This window comes from Myotis lucifugus, unplaced genomic scaffold (assembly GCF_000147115.1).
Source record: "Myotis lucifugus unplaced genomic scaffold, Myoluc2.0 scaffold_182, whole genome shotgun sequence".
Taxonomy (NCBI): Eukaryota; Metazoa; Chordata; class Mammalia; order Chiroptera; family Vespertilionidae; genus Myotis; species Myotis lucifugus.
The window spans coordinates 746920-763452 of record NW_005871230.1 but is presented as its reverse complement, the minus strand read 5'-3'; the positions used below and the strand labels follow the sequence as shown (position 1 = coordinate 763452).

Here is a 16533-nt window from a genome sequence, read left to right as displayed (position 1 = left end):
AAAAGTCATAGGCTACTGTGTGAACAAATAACACATATACAAAGTACCAGCACAAAGACCACTGAGAAACTGCCGTAGTAATCCAAGTAGAGTGATTTGTCTCTTACAGTAAGTCCTCACTTAACGCATGGTGGACCAGTAGTTTTATTGCTAGCTTTACCCAGTGGCCAGATAAGTTTCTATTGAGAGAGTACACAAAACGTTTTACATATATGTTAAAGGCACGCTTTAAAATTAAATACCCATTGCATTTTCAAGTTATTTATTACATGTTCTTACAAGCAAATAACTTTTTAAAGTATGATACTCAGTAAAACACTGTGTAATATGAAGCGAGAATTCTCGTGATCCGTCTGCTTAACATCCTCCTTAGGCTCTGCAACTTTAAGCAAAAGACTGTATAAGGAAACCAATTTTACCATAGGCTAATTGGTATAAATAAGAGTTAAGTTCTTACAGCATCACATCAGCATTATACAAAGCAATGTTGAACAAAATGTCTTTATTCAGGACCTTCTAACAAGCTAAACTAGGAGAAAGGCCATTTTCCCTCAGAGTCTAACAATCAAAACAAATATTTTAAAAGACACAAAGCCTTGCCTTGGCCGGGTAGCTCACATGGTTAGAGCACTGTTCACATATGCCAAGGTTGTGGGTTTGATCCCATCAGGGCACATACAAGAATCAACCAATGAATGCATAAATAAGTGAAACAACAAATCGATGTCTATTTCTCTCTTTCTCTCTCTCTTCCTCTCTCCCTCCCTCCCTTTTCTCTATCTAAAAATCAATTTTAAAAGAAAGTTTTAAGACACAAAGCCTTGCATATATGTCCATTATAATAAGTAATCAGTAACTTCTAGTTTCATATCTGTCCCTATTCTCCAACCTTGAATGACAATCATCAGATCATCTAACAGGCATAATATAGACTAAGATCTGTATAAAAGTAAAGGCAATTAGTATAATCATTAATTCGGAGCAAGGCATTAATTAAGACTACAGAATACAGACTAAGGAAAACAATGGCATGGGAGGGAGGAAGGGAGGGAGGAAGGGAGGGAGGGAGGGAGGGAGGGAGCGAGCGAGGGAGGGAGGGAGGGATGGGAAAAAGGGAGGAATTGTTGGATGGAGCAGGGAAGGAGGGAGGGAATACCATGGTGAAATACATAAGGACAACAATAAAATATGCAGCTTGGTACCAGACTGAACACGAATCACCTTAATTCTATAAACTGGAAAAAAATCAATATATGTTTTAGAGTGAAAACAAATAGATATTAGACTACACTTTAGAAAGATAATTCTGCAAACAATACAGGATGGAATAAAAGGCATACAAAACTGGACATTGGGTGACCAGTTAAAGAGAATACAAGTAATAGGAGCCTAAAACTATATAGTGGCAGTTTACTCTCAGTTTTTAATCATAAGGAAAAAAATCTTGCAGTCTTATGCATTATAGATACCACGAGTCTGTATTTTCATTTTATAGCAGCATGGTCAAAAAACAATTTAACTCTACATACAATATGAGATTCTGAACCCTGGAATAGGAAAGCACTTTAGTGGAAAACTTGTAAAATTGGTATTTGTAGTTTATAGTATCATACCCAAGGTTAATTTCTTAATCTTCAGAAATGTTCTATGATCACATAATATGGTAACAAGAGGAAGCTGGGTGAAGGAAATACAGGAATTAGCTGTGCTATTTTTAGACTTTCAAAGAACTGCAACATTTTTGCAAAATAACATTATTTTAAGAATAACAAAAAAATGTTGTCTCCCCCCCGCCCCCAAAAAAGGTTCTATTATCAATAGGGCCCAAAGAAGAGGCTAGGAATTGCAGGAAAGAAAGAAAGGAGGGCGAGACCTGTGGTACCATCACACAGTAAGAATAATCCTATATAATAAAAGCCCAGCGACCGAACAGCAGAATGACCAGAACGACCGGTTCACCAGTCGCTATGATGTGCATTGACCACCAGGGGGCAGACGCTCAACACAGGAGCTGCCCCTGGTGGTTAGTGCACTCCCCACTTGGCTGAACGGGATGAGAGGCACTCCCACAGCGGGCCAATCCCTGCAGGCCACACTCCCCACCAGTGCATGAATCCTGTGCACCGGGCCTCTAGTCACTTATAAGTGTCGGAACTACCTGCAATTATCTGTAGTCTATAAAATGGCTTCAGGGACTCATGACCCCCCTTATTATTATATATTAGTATCTATGAGTATGTTTCTGAAGTTTTACTAATAAAAATACTTCAGAATCATTAATTAAATATAAAAAAGATCTAACAAAATAAAATTATGTGCAACTTTCTAACACTGATATGATAAATCCAAGTAAAAAGGATAGGTTCGATGTACAAAAAAATTGCAAACAAAAATACAATCACAATAAAAAGAAAAATACTGAAAACAGTTGCAACAAACATGACATGGAATTAATATCTATGGTTTTCATACAAATTTATTATTAAAAACTATAAACAACCCCAACAGCAAAAGGTAGGATAATACACAATGTGCTGAAAATGGAACAGAGGTTCTGCAACAGAACATCACGTAACAAGAGGAAAGGCCAGCTGAACCATGAAACCCTAACCTTCCCTGAGGCCATCACAGAGCAGAGGTCCTATTGCAGTGGCGTGAACTGCTCCCAAAGAGTGACAAGTCCCACCAAGAGAAGACCAGACACATGACCTGCTCCCTTTAGTAGAGCATGGGAGCAAGAGGAAACTGCAATAAAGGCAGAAAGGAAGAAACAGCTAAAATGCCTTTGAAACTCTGAAAGGCTGAGCAAGAACCAGTGTGACTGGCAGCCCAGACACCAGGGGTTCAGCACTCACTCACAGCCAGGCCTACAACAGGTGCTCAGAAGGGAGATCGGGAGCAGGTCTGGAGACTTGAGAGTGAGCTCTCCTCAGTGGTGCACAGGCATCAAACTCTCCCACCTCCCTGCACCCTGGCTCACAAAACACACGCCTTCGGCTGCCAGGGAAGGGCAGGAAGGCCTCCCAGGGTCCACTGTGTGTGGGGGAGGGGTAGCAGCAAATATGGTCCGCCGGAAGGAGGGAGGGAGGTGGAGGACCTCTTGGCCCAGGATCTGCTAATGCATGTGACAACACAGAAACCTCCCCCTCCAAGGCCTCCCAGGTTCAAAGTGCAGACTGGCTACCGTGGTACTACCTTATGTATCTTAACTGAAAAAATATAATAATGCCAAGTTGTAAAGCTGAATAAATCAAGGCCGACTGTTCTCTGTTAGGTACTTCTGTGGTACAATTACTGATAAAATAAAAGATTACTGGCTCTCAAGCCTCCTGTAGGTTACACTGATGGACTATTTCATATGTTGTGCATACATAGTGTATCCCCTCCCCCAATACCTAACACAGCAACCTACACATACAGAAAACTGTTGGCATCATAAAGAATTTAAAACCACAGACATTCCTCCATATTACCACCACCTTTTTTTAGAGGCCATGGGTATGCAATAAACAGAAACAGGCTCTGGTGATTCCTGCGTTGACCTCCTCTTACCCGCTCCTGCAGGAGCTCCACAACTTGCTGGACACAGTCATTCACATCGCAGGAGTCTGTCTTCAGCACCAACTCAGGGGCCTCTGGCTTTTCATATTCGGAATCAATCCCAGTGAAACCTATAAAAGGTACCAGATAATGAAGGAAGGCAGAAATTAAAAATGAATTACGTTTATTTCATCAGTGCAAGTCTCTCTCTGCTATGTTGAAGTTAATATTTTTGCTGCCCCTCGAAGGTACAGGGTTAGAGTAATGAAACTTCTTTCTTGGGAGAAGATTTCTAATTAAACGTTTGTTTCTTCTTTAGCCACATACAGTCTATTGTCATCATCACAGTAGTTGTGTCCAGTGAAGTTGCTGTAAACACTAAATTAGTGAGTAACTGAAGCATTATTCATAGGGGAAATTTGGGGTTAGACTCCTATGAGCTTCTGGCAACAAAACTTTTGTTAACTGATTAATATATAACTTTGTTTTATGTGTGTTTCTGACTAAAGCACCTTACTTTATATTGTTCATTCATTAACACTGAACTCATGACCAAGAGCATTCTAACTCATGCTTCAGGAATGAAGCGTATCTAACACACATTTCTCCGTAAGGCACATGGCAGCCTTCCTGAACTTACTAGACCGCAATTCAGCATTAGGCCTGGGGCCACTTTAAACAGCAAAATCATCAACAAAAAGCACCCCAACAATGCAAAAACTATGGTATTAAATAAGCCACAAAAAGGACGCTTCTTTACAATACGGTAGGGGAAACAAAGGCCAAACGTCACCTTGTTCAACTTCAATTAGGAATGTGTGCTCCGGATGACTAAAATTTCTGCCACTCTGCACATGTCCACAAATGACTGCTAAAGTGTCGTAAGTACACATGTGGGGGTTTCACATAAATTTTAGTGAGTAAGCCAACCTGCAAATAGGACTCTTCAATTAATGAGGATCAACTATACTTCCGTTTTCTTTTCAAATGTCTAAACTGCCTGTGAAGACACAGGAATTAACACCAAGTGATAGGAGCACCTCATTTCTCCAAAGAAATACAGAATACAGCACCTAAACCCTGGGCATAAAACTAAAATTGGCACAGTTTTTTCCTCTCAAGGCAGAAAAGGACACCTGATCCGTCTGTCCACAGCAATTATCTAAGGCCACATTGAAGCCCTGCAGGCTCTGCCTTGCCACCAGCTTAAGTGTTCAGGCAAGACAAATTAACCACTCTTAGCTTAAACAAAACACAGATCAGGAAGGTAACCCTGTTCTATCACAAAATGTATCCCACAGTCAAATTTAGTTATTAACCACTATTTAAGACTTTCCCATGTGACTGTCAAGAAAATAAAGAACACATGATGTCTTCCTGGAATGGGCTAGCTGAGCTGAAGGTACGCTCTTCCTATCTTACACTTCTGTACCACCTACGCGTAAATCATTCAAGGCCTGCCTGCCTTGGAATGCTTAGGTCATCCTTGGATTAGAAGGATGAACATGAACTTAACATCATTACTATTAAGGGTACAGTTCTCAAAAGTGTTCTAAAATATACACTACAAGTCTACAGTGTCCTCTTATTTCACTTTTTTCCTATTTAATATTTCTAAGTATCTCATGAAGTCCTAAACCCAGGAATATATTTCTGCTTTACTAACATTTCCAGCAGTATTTAGGGGTGAGTCGCAATAAAACAGCTGGGGGGGGGGCGGGTATAATTCTGGTTAAAACACTACTACTTGTTCTTAAGCTCTGATTCTCGAATGTAACTACACACTGGAATCACTGGGTCCTATTCCCACGAGATTCTGATTTCATGAGCCTAGGGACAGCATTGGCACTGGAGTTTTAAAAATTCCTACAGGTAATGCTAATTGTCAAGCAGCAAAGCTAGACAATCAGTATGTTAGAAAACTTGGCTTAACATTTTACAAGTTGAGGAATTCTCTTCCAAGCTAATTTATCCCATAAATGAGGATAATACACTAACGCTGTAAGAAAAACATTTATATTTCAGTAGATAATTACTACATGAGCAGTAATCATGAAAATAATCTAGGCATTAGAATGCCTGACAGAGCGACACATTTACAGTTTAATAAAAGCCTAATGACCTATACAATCCTGAGTTCTGCTAAATGTATGCAATTTCATCTGTCCTTGAATGTCTATCATTAAGGCCCCAAAACAACACTGACAGGGAACTTTTTAAGTGTCATCTAACAAGAAATTTTTAAAAACAACTGAACAATCAGGAACTCTGGCACCATAGCAAACCTAAAATAAATATGTGTACACATGTACACACCCATACATATTTTAACCTGAGGAACATCTTGTCAATGTGTACACAAAAGAATTGAGAAACAGGAAATTAAGCAAGTAACACACAGAAAACGAAGCTAATACAAACACACTCCCAGATGTAGAATGCAAACTGTAAGCGATACTTTGGATGAAGTCTTATTCATCACTGCATCCCGAACACCAAGTATATTCCTTGCCAAAAGCAAGTAAGGGTTGATAAACGGGTATTGTCATCTGATTTCCACTCCGCCTTCTCATCCATCTGAAAAGCACTTACTATGTGTTTGCCAGGCATTATGCTTTGGGCCACTGTGCTAACCTCTAACATTATGAAAATGCACAAGGTGTTGTCCCTGCTCACAAGTCACTTACTCCAGCCCAGCAGACAAATCTACCTCCCTCAACGATACATCTTTGCAAAACAAAACCAACTACAATTAAAATAAGTAAAAAATGTAGACTTCAGGATCCTGGACACATCATTTTGCTTCTCTTGGTCAAAACTCTATTACAACAAACTGAAGTGAAAACTGCCCATCAACAGGGAGAGGGTGATATAGAAGCAAAGGGGTGAAACTGGTTTCCCTCCTGTTGTCTTACATTACCCTGTGCTTTCTGAGTCAAGCAAGTGCCAGCTTAACAAGTGAAACTGAGTCTCCAGGAGGCACGACTGGACACCAACCTGGCCCAAGGACCCAGATTTCCCACCGCAGGTGGATTCTGACCCAACCGCTCAAGCCTTCCCATGTCCAAAATACAGAAGAGCCCAGAATAACAAGGATTTTCCTTCCCGTTCCACCTTTTCCTTTTCAGGGCCAGAAGCTGAAGGCCAACATCTATTATTCACAGAGCTCCCGGAACTCCTGCGCAAGTTCCAGGTGATCTCACTCTGTTAGGAAGGTAAACAAAAGCTACCTGCATGAATCATTGATTCCTAAATAAGGCTGACTGAGTAATCTACCTTTGATTTTTTTTTAACACTGCATGTGCTCTGTTTCTGTTAATAATAGAACAGGACTAATGTCAAGGATGTCTAGAAGATAAATAACATAATTGGTATCAAAGGCCACAGCAGACGAGTTCTAAATGTCTCCTATGTCCAAATGCTCATCACAGTTGAAACTCTTGGAGCAGACCATAAAACCTAAAAAGCAAGGTGTATATATTTTGATGGAAACAGTGATATGTTAATTCAACCCAATTCAACAATTGTACACAGAATGAATAAGCGATCATTCCAAGCACTAGGCTATAAACAAGACATTGTTCTTGCTCTCAAGATGCTTAAAATTCAGGCATTTTTCCCACTGGCTCTGAAATGTCCTTCATTATCAGTGGAACAAAGAGCTGTAATAGCAGCAGCTAGCCTTTGATATCCCATCTAATGCCAGGCAGCTAATTATATCAAGGAGTTTCCACCAGCCCCCAAAGTCCCAACACTCTAAAATTCTGTCTTCTGGTTAGGATTCCAACCCGATCAGTGATAGTCACTGTGAATACAGTGCCAGGTACCTCTGCTAGGCCTGAGAGCTAAAACCGTGTAATAAGACCCACTTTCTCTTCTCAAGAAGCTCCAAGTCATTCGAATATCCCCAATCTCGTAGAAAAGATATGGGATGAGAAAAGGTATTTTATCTTATCTGGTAAGATAAAATACCTAAGCGAAGAGAAACGGGGGGGGGGGGGGGGGGACACATGACTTACCTTTAATTTCTCCAGCCCGTGCTTTTTTATAGAGCCCTTTGGCATCCCTCTGTTCACAAACATGCAGAGGAGCATCGACAAATACTTCAAAGAAAGGTAAACTTGCACCCTCATGAATCTGCCTCGCATTGTTGCGATCCTTAGAAAAAAGATGGGTACAGAATAAAAAGTGCTTATACAAATCAAAGGTACTATGTGAATATCATGGATGAGTAAAAAAATACATTAGATAAAATTTAATTTTATTTTTTTAAATTTAAACAAAACAAAAAAATCTAAAAAATAATCAGGTTAACACACCCATCCTTCATAACAATTTTTAAAAGCATACAATTCTTAAAACCAGAGATATTGGGGGAATTCCAGGAGGGAAAAGTAACAGATGCCCCATAAAAACTTCCATTTGATTTTATCAGGAACCTGAGCCAGAGCCCAGCTTGAATACAGGTATCATCAGGCCTCTCCCTAATGTTCAACCTCAGCCTACACGAGGGCTATTCAGAAGTTGCTCCCTCACAGCATATGTGCAAGGTGGCGTCCTCCAGGAGCCTCCCGTGTATGCCCAGACTGAGGGACCTTGCTCTCTCTGGCTTCCCAGATGTATCCACCATGTACCTCTGTCATAGATCTTATCCCAATATATTAAAATCATTTCACTAGCTTTATAGCCATCATATCTGGCAGAATGATTACTAAGTTGTGATCTTACTGCTCTAGCTGTCCTTTCAAAGAAGGTGCTCCGAGTTTCCATCAGCAGCCCTCCTCTCATTCTATACACTCTTCTGTATACTCAACTTTATCTAGGTTTCAACCAATGAAGGGAATGATACCTAAATCTGCATCTCAGTTCTACTTTCCTGAGCTCCAGAACCAATGTTCTCGTGATCATCTCCATTAGCACTTCCACCTGAAGTGAATACTCAACCCCTCCCTTCCTACCCTGTATTTTCTAACTTAATAATACCATCTTTACTCAGACAGCACCATCCTTCACTCCCTAGCTCCCCTCCCCCTCAAAAAAGAAGCAATAATTAACCAGGCACCAAGTCCTGCTGCTGCTACTGGTCACCAGCCCTTCAATATGCCCATTCCCATGTCCACTGCTGCTGGAATTCACTCCAAAAGCCTCCTAACCAGTCTTCTACCTCCAGGCCATTCTCATCCAGGCTTCAAAGATGTCCTCACAAAGGTGCAAACTCAGTGACAACATTCCTCAGTATTCTTGAACTGTTAACTACCCGAAGGGTCTGCAAATTGCTCTAGTTTCATCTCCCCTCATTCACCCCGCACAGCAGTTTTACCAAACTACCTAGAGTCCTACAAAGACCAAACGCCCTCACATTTCCATGCCTTTGTAACCCTTCTGTCTGAAGCAGCTTTCACCCTCCAGTCTAACTGGTATGCTCTGATTCATCCTTGGTGACTCACTTGCAGCACCTCCTCTGTGAATCTTCCACAGCACCTTTCAGATACATTTACCCCTTCACTTGCCTCAAGATGTTATGACTGTTCACATCTGCATGTTCCTCCCGGACTACCTAGCATACCAACTCCTTTAACAGGAACAATCTGGTTTATTTTAGAACGAAGACACTCAAGTTCAGTGGTGACATGGAAAAATGCACATATCCTATATAACATTATTCTATCCCAATGGTATCACAGATTTTCATATGCCCTATGCACAGTCAAACCTCATTCTTAATGCTCTGAGAAATGAGAGCAACAAAAATTTTGCTCCATGCTATGGAAACCAGGGAGCCAGAAAGCAGATCAGCATAAACTCTCAGATACCCAGCTCTGAAAATCAGGTACTGACTTTCTCCTTTTCCAGCAGTTGCAAAGATCCCCAGAAGGTGCAAGACTATCACTGTTATTTTGTAACTATAAAACTTGTTTACATCCAAGGATTCAGGAACTCTAAACACCTCTCAGTCTGCTTATACACTTATCAACATAACTTAAACTGATGTATTGACACAGATTCCAACATTTCAGGAAGAAATGTAGCTACTCCTCACAGAGCAGATCAGGACTCCTGCCATGGTTCCATTAAGTGAACCTACAGGGTTAACACTCAACCTGATACTTATCTATAAATCTTACAGTTCAAATGTTGTTTTCTTTGGTTTTGAAGGTCTAAGTCACCATCCGAATTTATGACAGTACTAGAATTGTGCTATTATGTATGCCATATACTGAATAGTTAGTACACACCAGGCCACTGTGCTGAGAGCTTTGAATGCAATCTTCAGAGCAACCCTATGAGGCAAGCATTATCAGAGCTTAGGAAGGTTAAGTAAACTGGCCAGGGTCATAACCGTAATAGAAAGAGCTGACATTTCAGCCCACTGTGTCTGTTTCCAAAGCCCCTGCCCTTAATCACTAAACTAACTTACCTGTTCTTTGCTATCTGGGCTTCCTATGGGGCTATACTATCATTTAACAAACATTAAATATCTACTGTGTTCCAGGAGCAGGGCGTGGCATCAAGATTACAAAGATAAACAAGATGTAGTCCCAGCCCCCAAGAGGCAGCAAAGAACAGCAGGCAAGAGCATGGGTTCCAGGGACACTGTGTGGATGCAAATCCCTGCTCTACCACGTGTAGTGTGTGGCCTTGGTAATTTACACCTGTTTCCTCACCTCTACCTTCCTTACTGGGTGAGGAATACTAAATGAGTTAATTCACACAAAGGCACTTAAAAACGCTACCAGTACAAAATAACAGTTCAATGAACGTTAGTTGCTATTATCACTAATATTTTTGCTACTACCACCGCGCATAATCACCACCAACCAAGGAACTGGTATTTATAACTAACAATGTGTTGAAGTATAATAACAAGGACACCACAGAGAGGCACCCAACAAAGCCTGAGGTTCTGAGAAAAGGAAGGTATTCAGGAGGAGGAGATATCTAACTGAGTCTCAAAGCATGAACAGGACTGGGTGATGCTGAGAAGAGGGGGATAGCAGGAAGGAGAAGCGTGCCTTTCAGATGGGAGAAACAAAAAATCTTGCAGTGAAAAAAAAAAAGATTTTTTTCAGAGAAACACAAAAAAGTGAACCAATGTTGCTATGGTCTCTGAAGTAAGAGGAATATGATGAGAGATGGGACTTGAGAATTTTGAGCAAAGAAGCTAACACGATAGGACACATGTTAAGAAACAAGATTTCTCCTGGTGTCTAATACCCGCTGAGTATTTTCTATAGGCATATTGAATTAAAAGGTCAGCTTGGCTTAAGGCCAATGACTTTAGTTACACTTTGGGGGCAGAGGGTTTATAGCAGGTTTTATAAAAAATTAAGTCACAGCACAAAAATGCTGTAGGTTAATCCTTTTTAATTTGGATTTAGCCTCAAAGCAAATGTTAATGCTGAAACTATTTGCCATGTTCCCAATACATGTAATTAGCCCAAAGTCACATACCTGAGTATAAGGCGATATGAAACTTGTGATGCATACTAAGCCAGCATCTGCAAACAGCTTAGCGACTTCTGCAATGCGTCGCACATTCTCTTCTCTGTCTTCAGGACTAAAGCCAAGATTTTTATTGAGGCCTTGACGAATGTTGTCACCATCCAAAGTATAGCATGGAATACCATGGCAAACTAAGTACTCCTCCAAAGCCATGCTCACGGTGGTCTTCCCTGCTCCAGATAAGCCTAAAATTACACAGTACATACAGATGCCATACATCAAACCAGAAGGATGAGTTAGTAATAAAGAATTTTATTCCAGGCTTAATTACATTCATTATTCACAGCAGTCTCTCAGTAACAATTTTACAAGTATTTCTCTATAAGATTTACCTCTAAGCTAGAAAAATATCTGTAGTTTAAATATAATAAGCATGTATGTTTTTAATAACTCCTATCTATGCCCAAAGGTATCCTAGAAATCACTGATGAACTTCAAAGAACTTAACCAATTTTAATATTAGACAAGGTTGGGTAGGTATTCCCTTTGACTTCTTGTTACCACTATTCTAAAGCTGCCCAAATTACCTCTGTATGCCCAAATTACTTCTGTCAAGAGAAGAAAAAGACAAAAGTAAGTGAAATATTATTGTTACCTCTATATCCCAGGATCATCACCTCTGATAGATAAAAAGTATCTGGGAATCCAATTTATAACATAATTAACCTTGAAAGAACATCCTCATTTCAACCCACTTGCCTCTACCAATGATGTTGCTTCACTAACCAACAAGAAGGAACGGATGCAAGAGCACATTTATGCACGCATACTTGCCACCTTGGTGAATGTGTAATTGTAGAATTCATAACTAAGGTAACTATGAGGCAAGAGACAGAATATTGAAGAGTAATGTACTGATACTCTGGAAAGAAGTCATGGTAGTATGGAAAACTAACTGAAAAAAAGATATGTTGAGAGGATTAATACAATGCTAATTGCTTTATACATTAAAAACTTATATGAAGAGCCACATCAAAATTACAACTAAAATACAGAACAACCATCATGCAGAACTACCACAAAGCTGGCTGAATGGAAGTCCTACAACTAAAGAAGTAAAGAAGAAAGCACACTGAGACTGGTAGGAGGTGTGGAGGGGCGGAATGGGCCAGTCCAACACCCACATGGGCCACTTTTTTAATCAGGAGGGAAGATCGTCTCTGCGGGGGGCCGCCCAGAGGAGCAAGGGGTCCCAGCCCCACACCAGACCCCCAGCCCAGGGTCCCAGAGCTGGGAAAAGTCCCTATGGGCAGTAAGAATTATGAGCTGTAAAAACTAGTGTGGATTGGGAGTCAGTGACACAGAAGAAGAAAAAAAAAAGATAAAAAATATGAACAAAAGGGCAGCAAATACATACCTATCAACAATTGAATCTAAAAATCAAAATAAACGAATAAGAAATCTAATGAACAAAATAAACTGGTGAATAAAATAAAATCAGAGGCATGGAAATGGAACAGACTGACAATTCTCAGGGAAGGGACATGGGGGAGGTACGAAGAGATTAAACAAAGATCTTATATGCACATATGCATCACCTATGGACACAGATAATAGGGTGGTGAAGGCCTGGGGTGGGGGAAAAGAAGGACATCTGTAATAATCTCAACAATAAAGATTAAAAATAATAATTAATTAATTAAAAGAAAAACTCATATGAGTATAGCAGATTATATTTTCCAAAGATGGCTACAACAGCTATTTCCCATCCTGAAAGGTTGTCTGCAATGTGACATTGTCACTATCACATCACTGCCCTTGAATCTAGGCTGGCCATAGGACTCACTTGTGGCCAAAAGAATGTAGTGAAACAATGAGATATCATCTCACACCTGTCAGGATGTTTATTTAAACTAAATGAACTTTAAACTAAACAAACAAAACAGACTCATAGGTACCAAGAACTAACTGATAGTTGCCAGAGGATTGGGTGGTGGAGAAAGGTGAAAGGGATTAGGAGGTACAAACTTATAATTATGACACAAATAAGTCAAGGAGATACAAAGTACAACACAGAAAATAACAATAAATAATATTATAATAACTTTATACAGTCATCACAGTTCCTAGACTTCTCGTGGTGATCACTTCATAAGGTATATAAATGTCAAATCTATGTTGTATTCCTGAAATTAATATAATATTGTATGTCAACTAAAATTAAGAAGAGCTTTACATCCCAGAATTTACAAAAAGAATGTACTGAAAATGACAATGTGTGACTTCCAAGGCTGGACTAGAAAAGGCTATGCAGCTTCTCTTTGGACACTTAATTTGAGAAAAGCTAGCTATTCAGTACCCTGAGATCACAAGCAGGTGTTCCGCGATTGCCTCTGCCAGCTAAAATCCCAGCTGACAAGCATGGTCAGCTGCATCATCACACACAACCGGTTGAGCCCTAAGAAGACTGCAGCCCACACCAGCCTGACCTCAACCAAGCAAGACCTACCTGCTCTGCTGAGCCCTTCTGAATTCCTTACCCACAAAATCGTGAGCAAATGAAAATTGTTTTACACCACTGGGTTTTGAATATATTGTTAGACAGCAATAATACTGAAACAAGTGATGAACGGGTTATTCAGTTTTTGTTGTTTTTTACTACCAGTTGAGCAACAAGTTTCAAAAACAAAAAAACTGAAACCTGAAAATCTAACTTGTTATACCATAAAGACAACCTAAATTACAATAAAAGTCTATCCACACATGTACTTATATATTTTTATGTATATATTTAATTTGAAACAAAATAAGAATTGACACTGCTGAATATTGAATTACTGACACAGAAGGTTTCATTGAGATGATTACAGTGAACATGGAAAAAAATGATGTGAAGATATTAAAGCAGTTACAGAAGAACAATAAAACAAGATAGACAACCCAACTCTAAGGTATGGTATACCTGAAGAAGAGAAACCAACTGTACTGGGTTGAATAGTGTCCTCCCAAAATTCATGTCTACATGGAACCTCAGAATGTGACCCTAATTGGAAACAGGGTATTTGTGGATGTAATTAGTTAAATTAAAATGAAGCTATACAGGATTAGGGTGGACCCTAAATCTAATATTTGGTGCCCTTATATGACAGGTACATGAAGACACAGAGGAAAGAAGGTGTTGTGAAGATAGGCAATCTCTCTCTCTCTCTCTCTCTCTCTCTCTCTCCCCCTACCCTGCCCTCTTACTTCCCGCCCCCCCCCCGCCCCCGCCCACCTCATTCCTCATTCCCCCAGGGAGTTTTCTTTGCTTTCTTTCTTCTAAGCTCCAAAGGCCGGCCCTTCTTTTGCCTTTGTAACTTGTTTCCCAAGCCCACGCAGCCCAGCTGGCTCACCTCTTCCATGGCTCACTTCTTCTACCTCTGTAACTTTCTAAATAAATTTTTGCTTGTAAAAGTAAATACTAGTAAATAAAATAATACATCTACTGGCCAAGGAACTCCAAGGGTTGCCAGCAACCTCCATAAGCAAGGAGAGAAGCATGGAACAGAGCATACAGAAGGAACCAACCCTGTCAACACCTTGACCTCAGACTCTTTACCTCCAGAACTACAAGCAGATAAATTTCTGTTGTTAGAAGCCACCCACTTTGTAGTGATTTGCTTCAGCAGTCCTGGGATACTATTAACCCAAACCAATGTAAAAATACAAAAGAAGAAAATTTATCTGAAATAAATCTGAGGAAAAGCAAACCATGCTCCAGGAGAATGGCAAACAAACCACCTAATACCTTAACAGATCCCAGTTAAACTACCGAATTGCAAGAAAAGAAAGAAATCTGGGCCTCCATTTCCAACATAAAAAAAAAAGAAAATCAATGAAGGCTATAGAAGATTTAACAGCATAACCACCAAGCCTGATCTAATGAACATATTCACACATCAGAAAACTGTATGTTCTTTTCAAATATACATTTATGAAAACTTAATACATATAGGACCATAAAGCAATTACCAAAATATCTGACAGTCCAGCTAATGTGGCTCAGTGGGAGAGTGTCGACTCAAGAATCAGAAGATTAAGGTTCGATCCCCTATCAGGGTACATGCCCAGGTTGTGGCTCCAACCCCCTAAGGGCTCATGCAGGAGGCAGCCAATCAATGATGTTTCTCTCTCACCGATGTTTCTATCTCTCTCTCCCTCTCCCTTCTTCTCTAAAATCAATAAAAATATATTTTTAAAAAAAGGAGTACCCAATATCCAATATTCTAAAGATCAATTTTCTGCCAAATTGAGCTTTACATATAATGTAATCCCAAACTAAATCCCAACAGGGTTTAGGGGAAATTGGGTAAACTGATTAAAAATTTTACATAATAATGCAGAGACAAAAAAAAAAAAGTCTTCTTATTCCTAATGAATAAGGTAAGCCCTGGCCAGGTAGCTCAGTTGATCAGAGCATCATCCCGATACCCCAAGATTGCAGGTTCAATCCCAGTCAGGGTACATACAAGAAGCAACCAATGAATGCATAAATAAGTGGAACAACAAATTGATCTTTCTCTTTCTCTTTCTCTTTCTCTTTCTCTCTCTCTCTCTCAATCCCCCTCACTCCCCTCCCTCTCTCCCGCTCGTTCTCACTCTTTTTCCCCCTTCCTCCCTCTCTCTAAAAAATCAATGAATAAATTTTTTTAAAAGAATAAGATAAAAGGACTTATCCCACTAGATTTCAAGATTTATAAAAATATAATAATTAAGACAATGTGGTAATAATAGGAGAATCAACAAGTATACCAATGGAACAGATCAGAGAGCCCAGAAACAAGTCCACACGTAAGTGGAAACTGATGATGGCTGGCACTGCAGATCAGATACCCTCATCAATATATGCATATGCTCTTGGGACAACTGATAATCCATATGGAAAAAAATGGATCCCTCCCTCACACTACACACAAAAATCAACTGCAGATGGATAAAGGGCCTAAGTGAGAAAGGGAAAACTTCTAAAAGAAAATACAGGAAACATAATTCTTCAAGCATCCAGAGGAAAAAGGAAAGCTCCTAAAAATAAGCAGGGGAGAGGAGGGGATCATATTTGTCTCACACAACTTTTAATACCAGAAGACAATGGAGTAATGCTTTAAGAATTCTAGACAAAGAGAGTATGAACCAAATATATATTTTGCGCCTCAGCTGGTTTGGCTCAGTGGATAGACCAAAGGGTCCCGGGTTTGATTCTGGTCAAGAGCCTGTACCTTGGTTGCAGGCTCCTCCCTGGCCTGGGCTCTGGTCAGGGCATGTGCAGGAGGCAAACCAATCGATGTGTTTCTCTCACATCGATGTTTCTCTCTGTCTTTCCCTCTCTCTAAAAGATCAATGGAAAAATATCCTCGGGTGAGAATAAAAAAATCAAACACAAATATATATTTTGTAAGATAAGCTGTTATAATAGACAGACATCCTCAAAAATTAAAATTCAGGGAATCCAGAATCTAGCAGAAAAGCATCTTACCAAAATTATCCTAATATATAAAAACCAAGGGCCGTCAT

The 16533-nt window shown here is 39.9% G+C and overlaps 1 protein-coding gene across 6 annotated transcripts in view; it reads right to left on the bottom strand.

The window, feature by feature from the left end:
* Positions 1-16533, bottom strand: part of PAPSS1 (3'-phosphoadenosine 5'-phosphosulfate synthase 1) — a 110037-nt gene that overhangs the window by 81924 nt on the left and 11580 nt on the right. For 5 of the 6 annotated variants that reach the window (XM_023760460.1, XM_006096589.3, XM_023760461.1 and 2 more), the window contains exons 3-5: positions 10993-11228; positions 7560-7698; positions 3553-3671 (exon numbers count right to left, since the gene is read on the bottom strand). In XM_023760460.1, coding sequence (XP_023616228.1) covers positions 3553-3671; positions 7560-7698; positions 10993-11228 — 494 coding nt within the window. Of the gene's footprint in view, positions 1-3552; positions 3672-7559; positions 7699-8268; positions 8408-10992; positions 11229-16533 lie in introns of those variants that run through there. The other variant, XM_023760462.1, reaches the window with a different exon arrangement.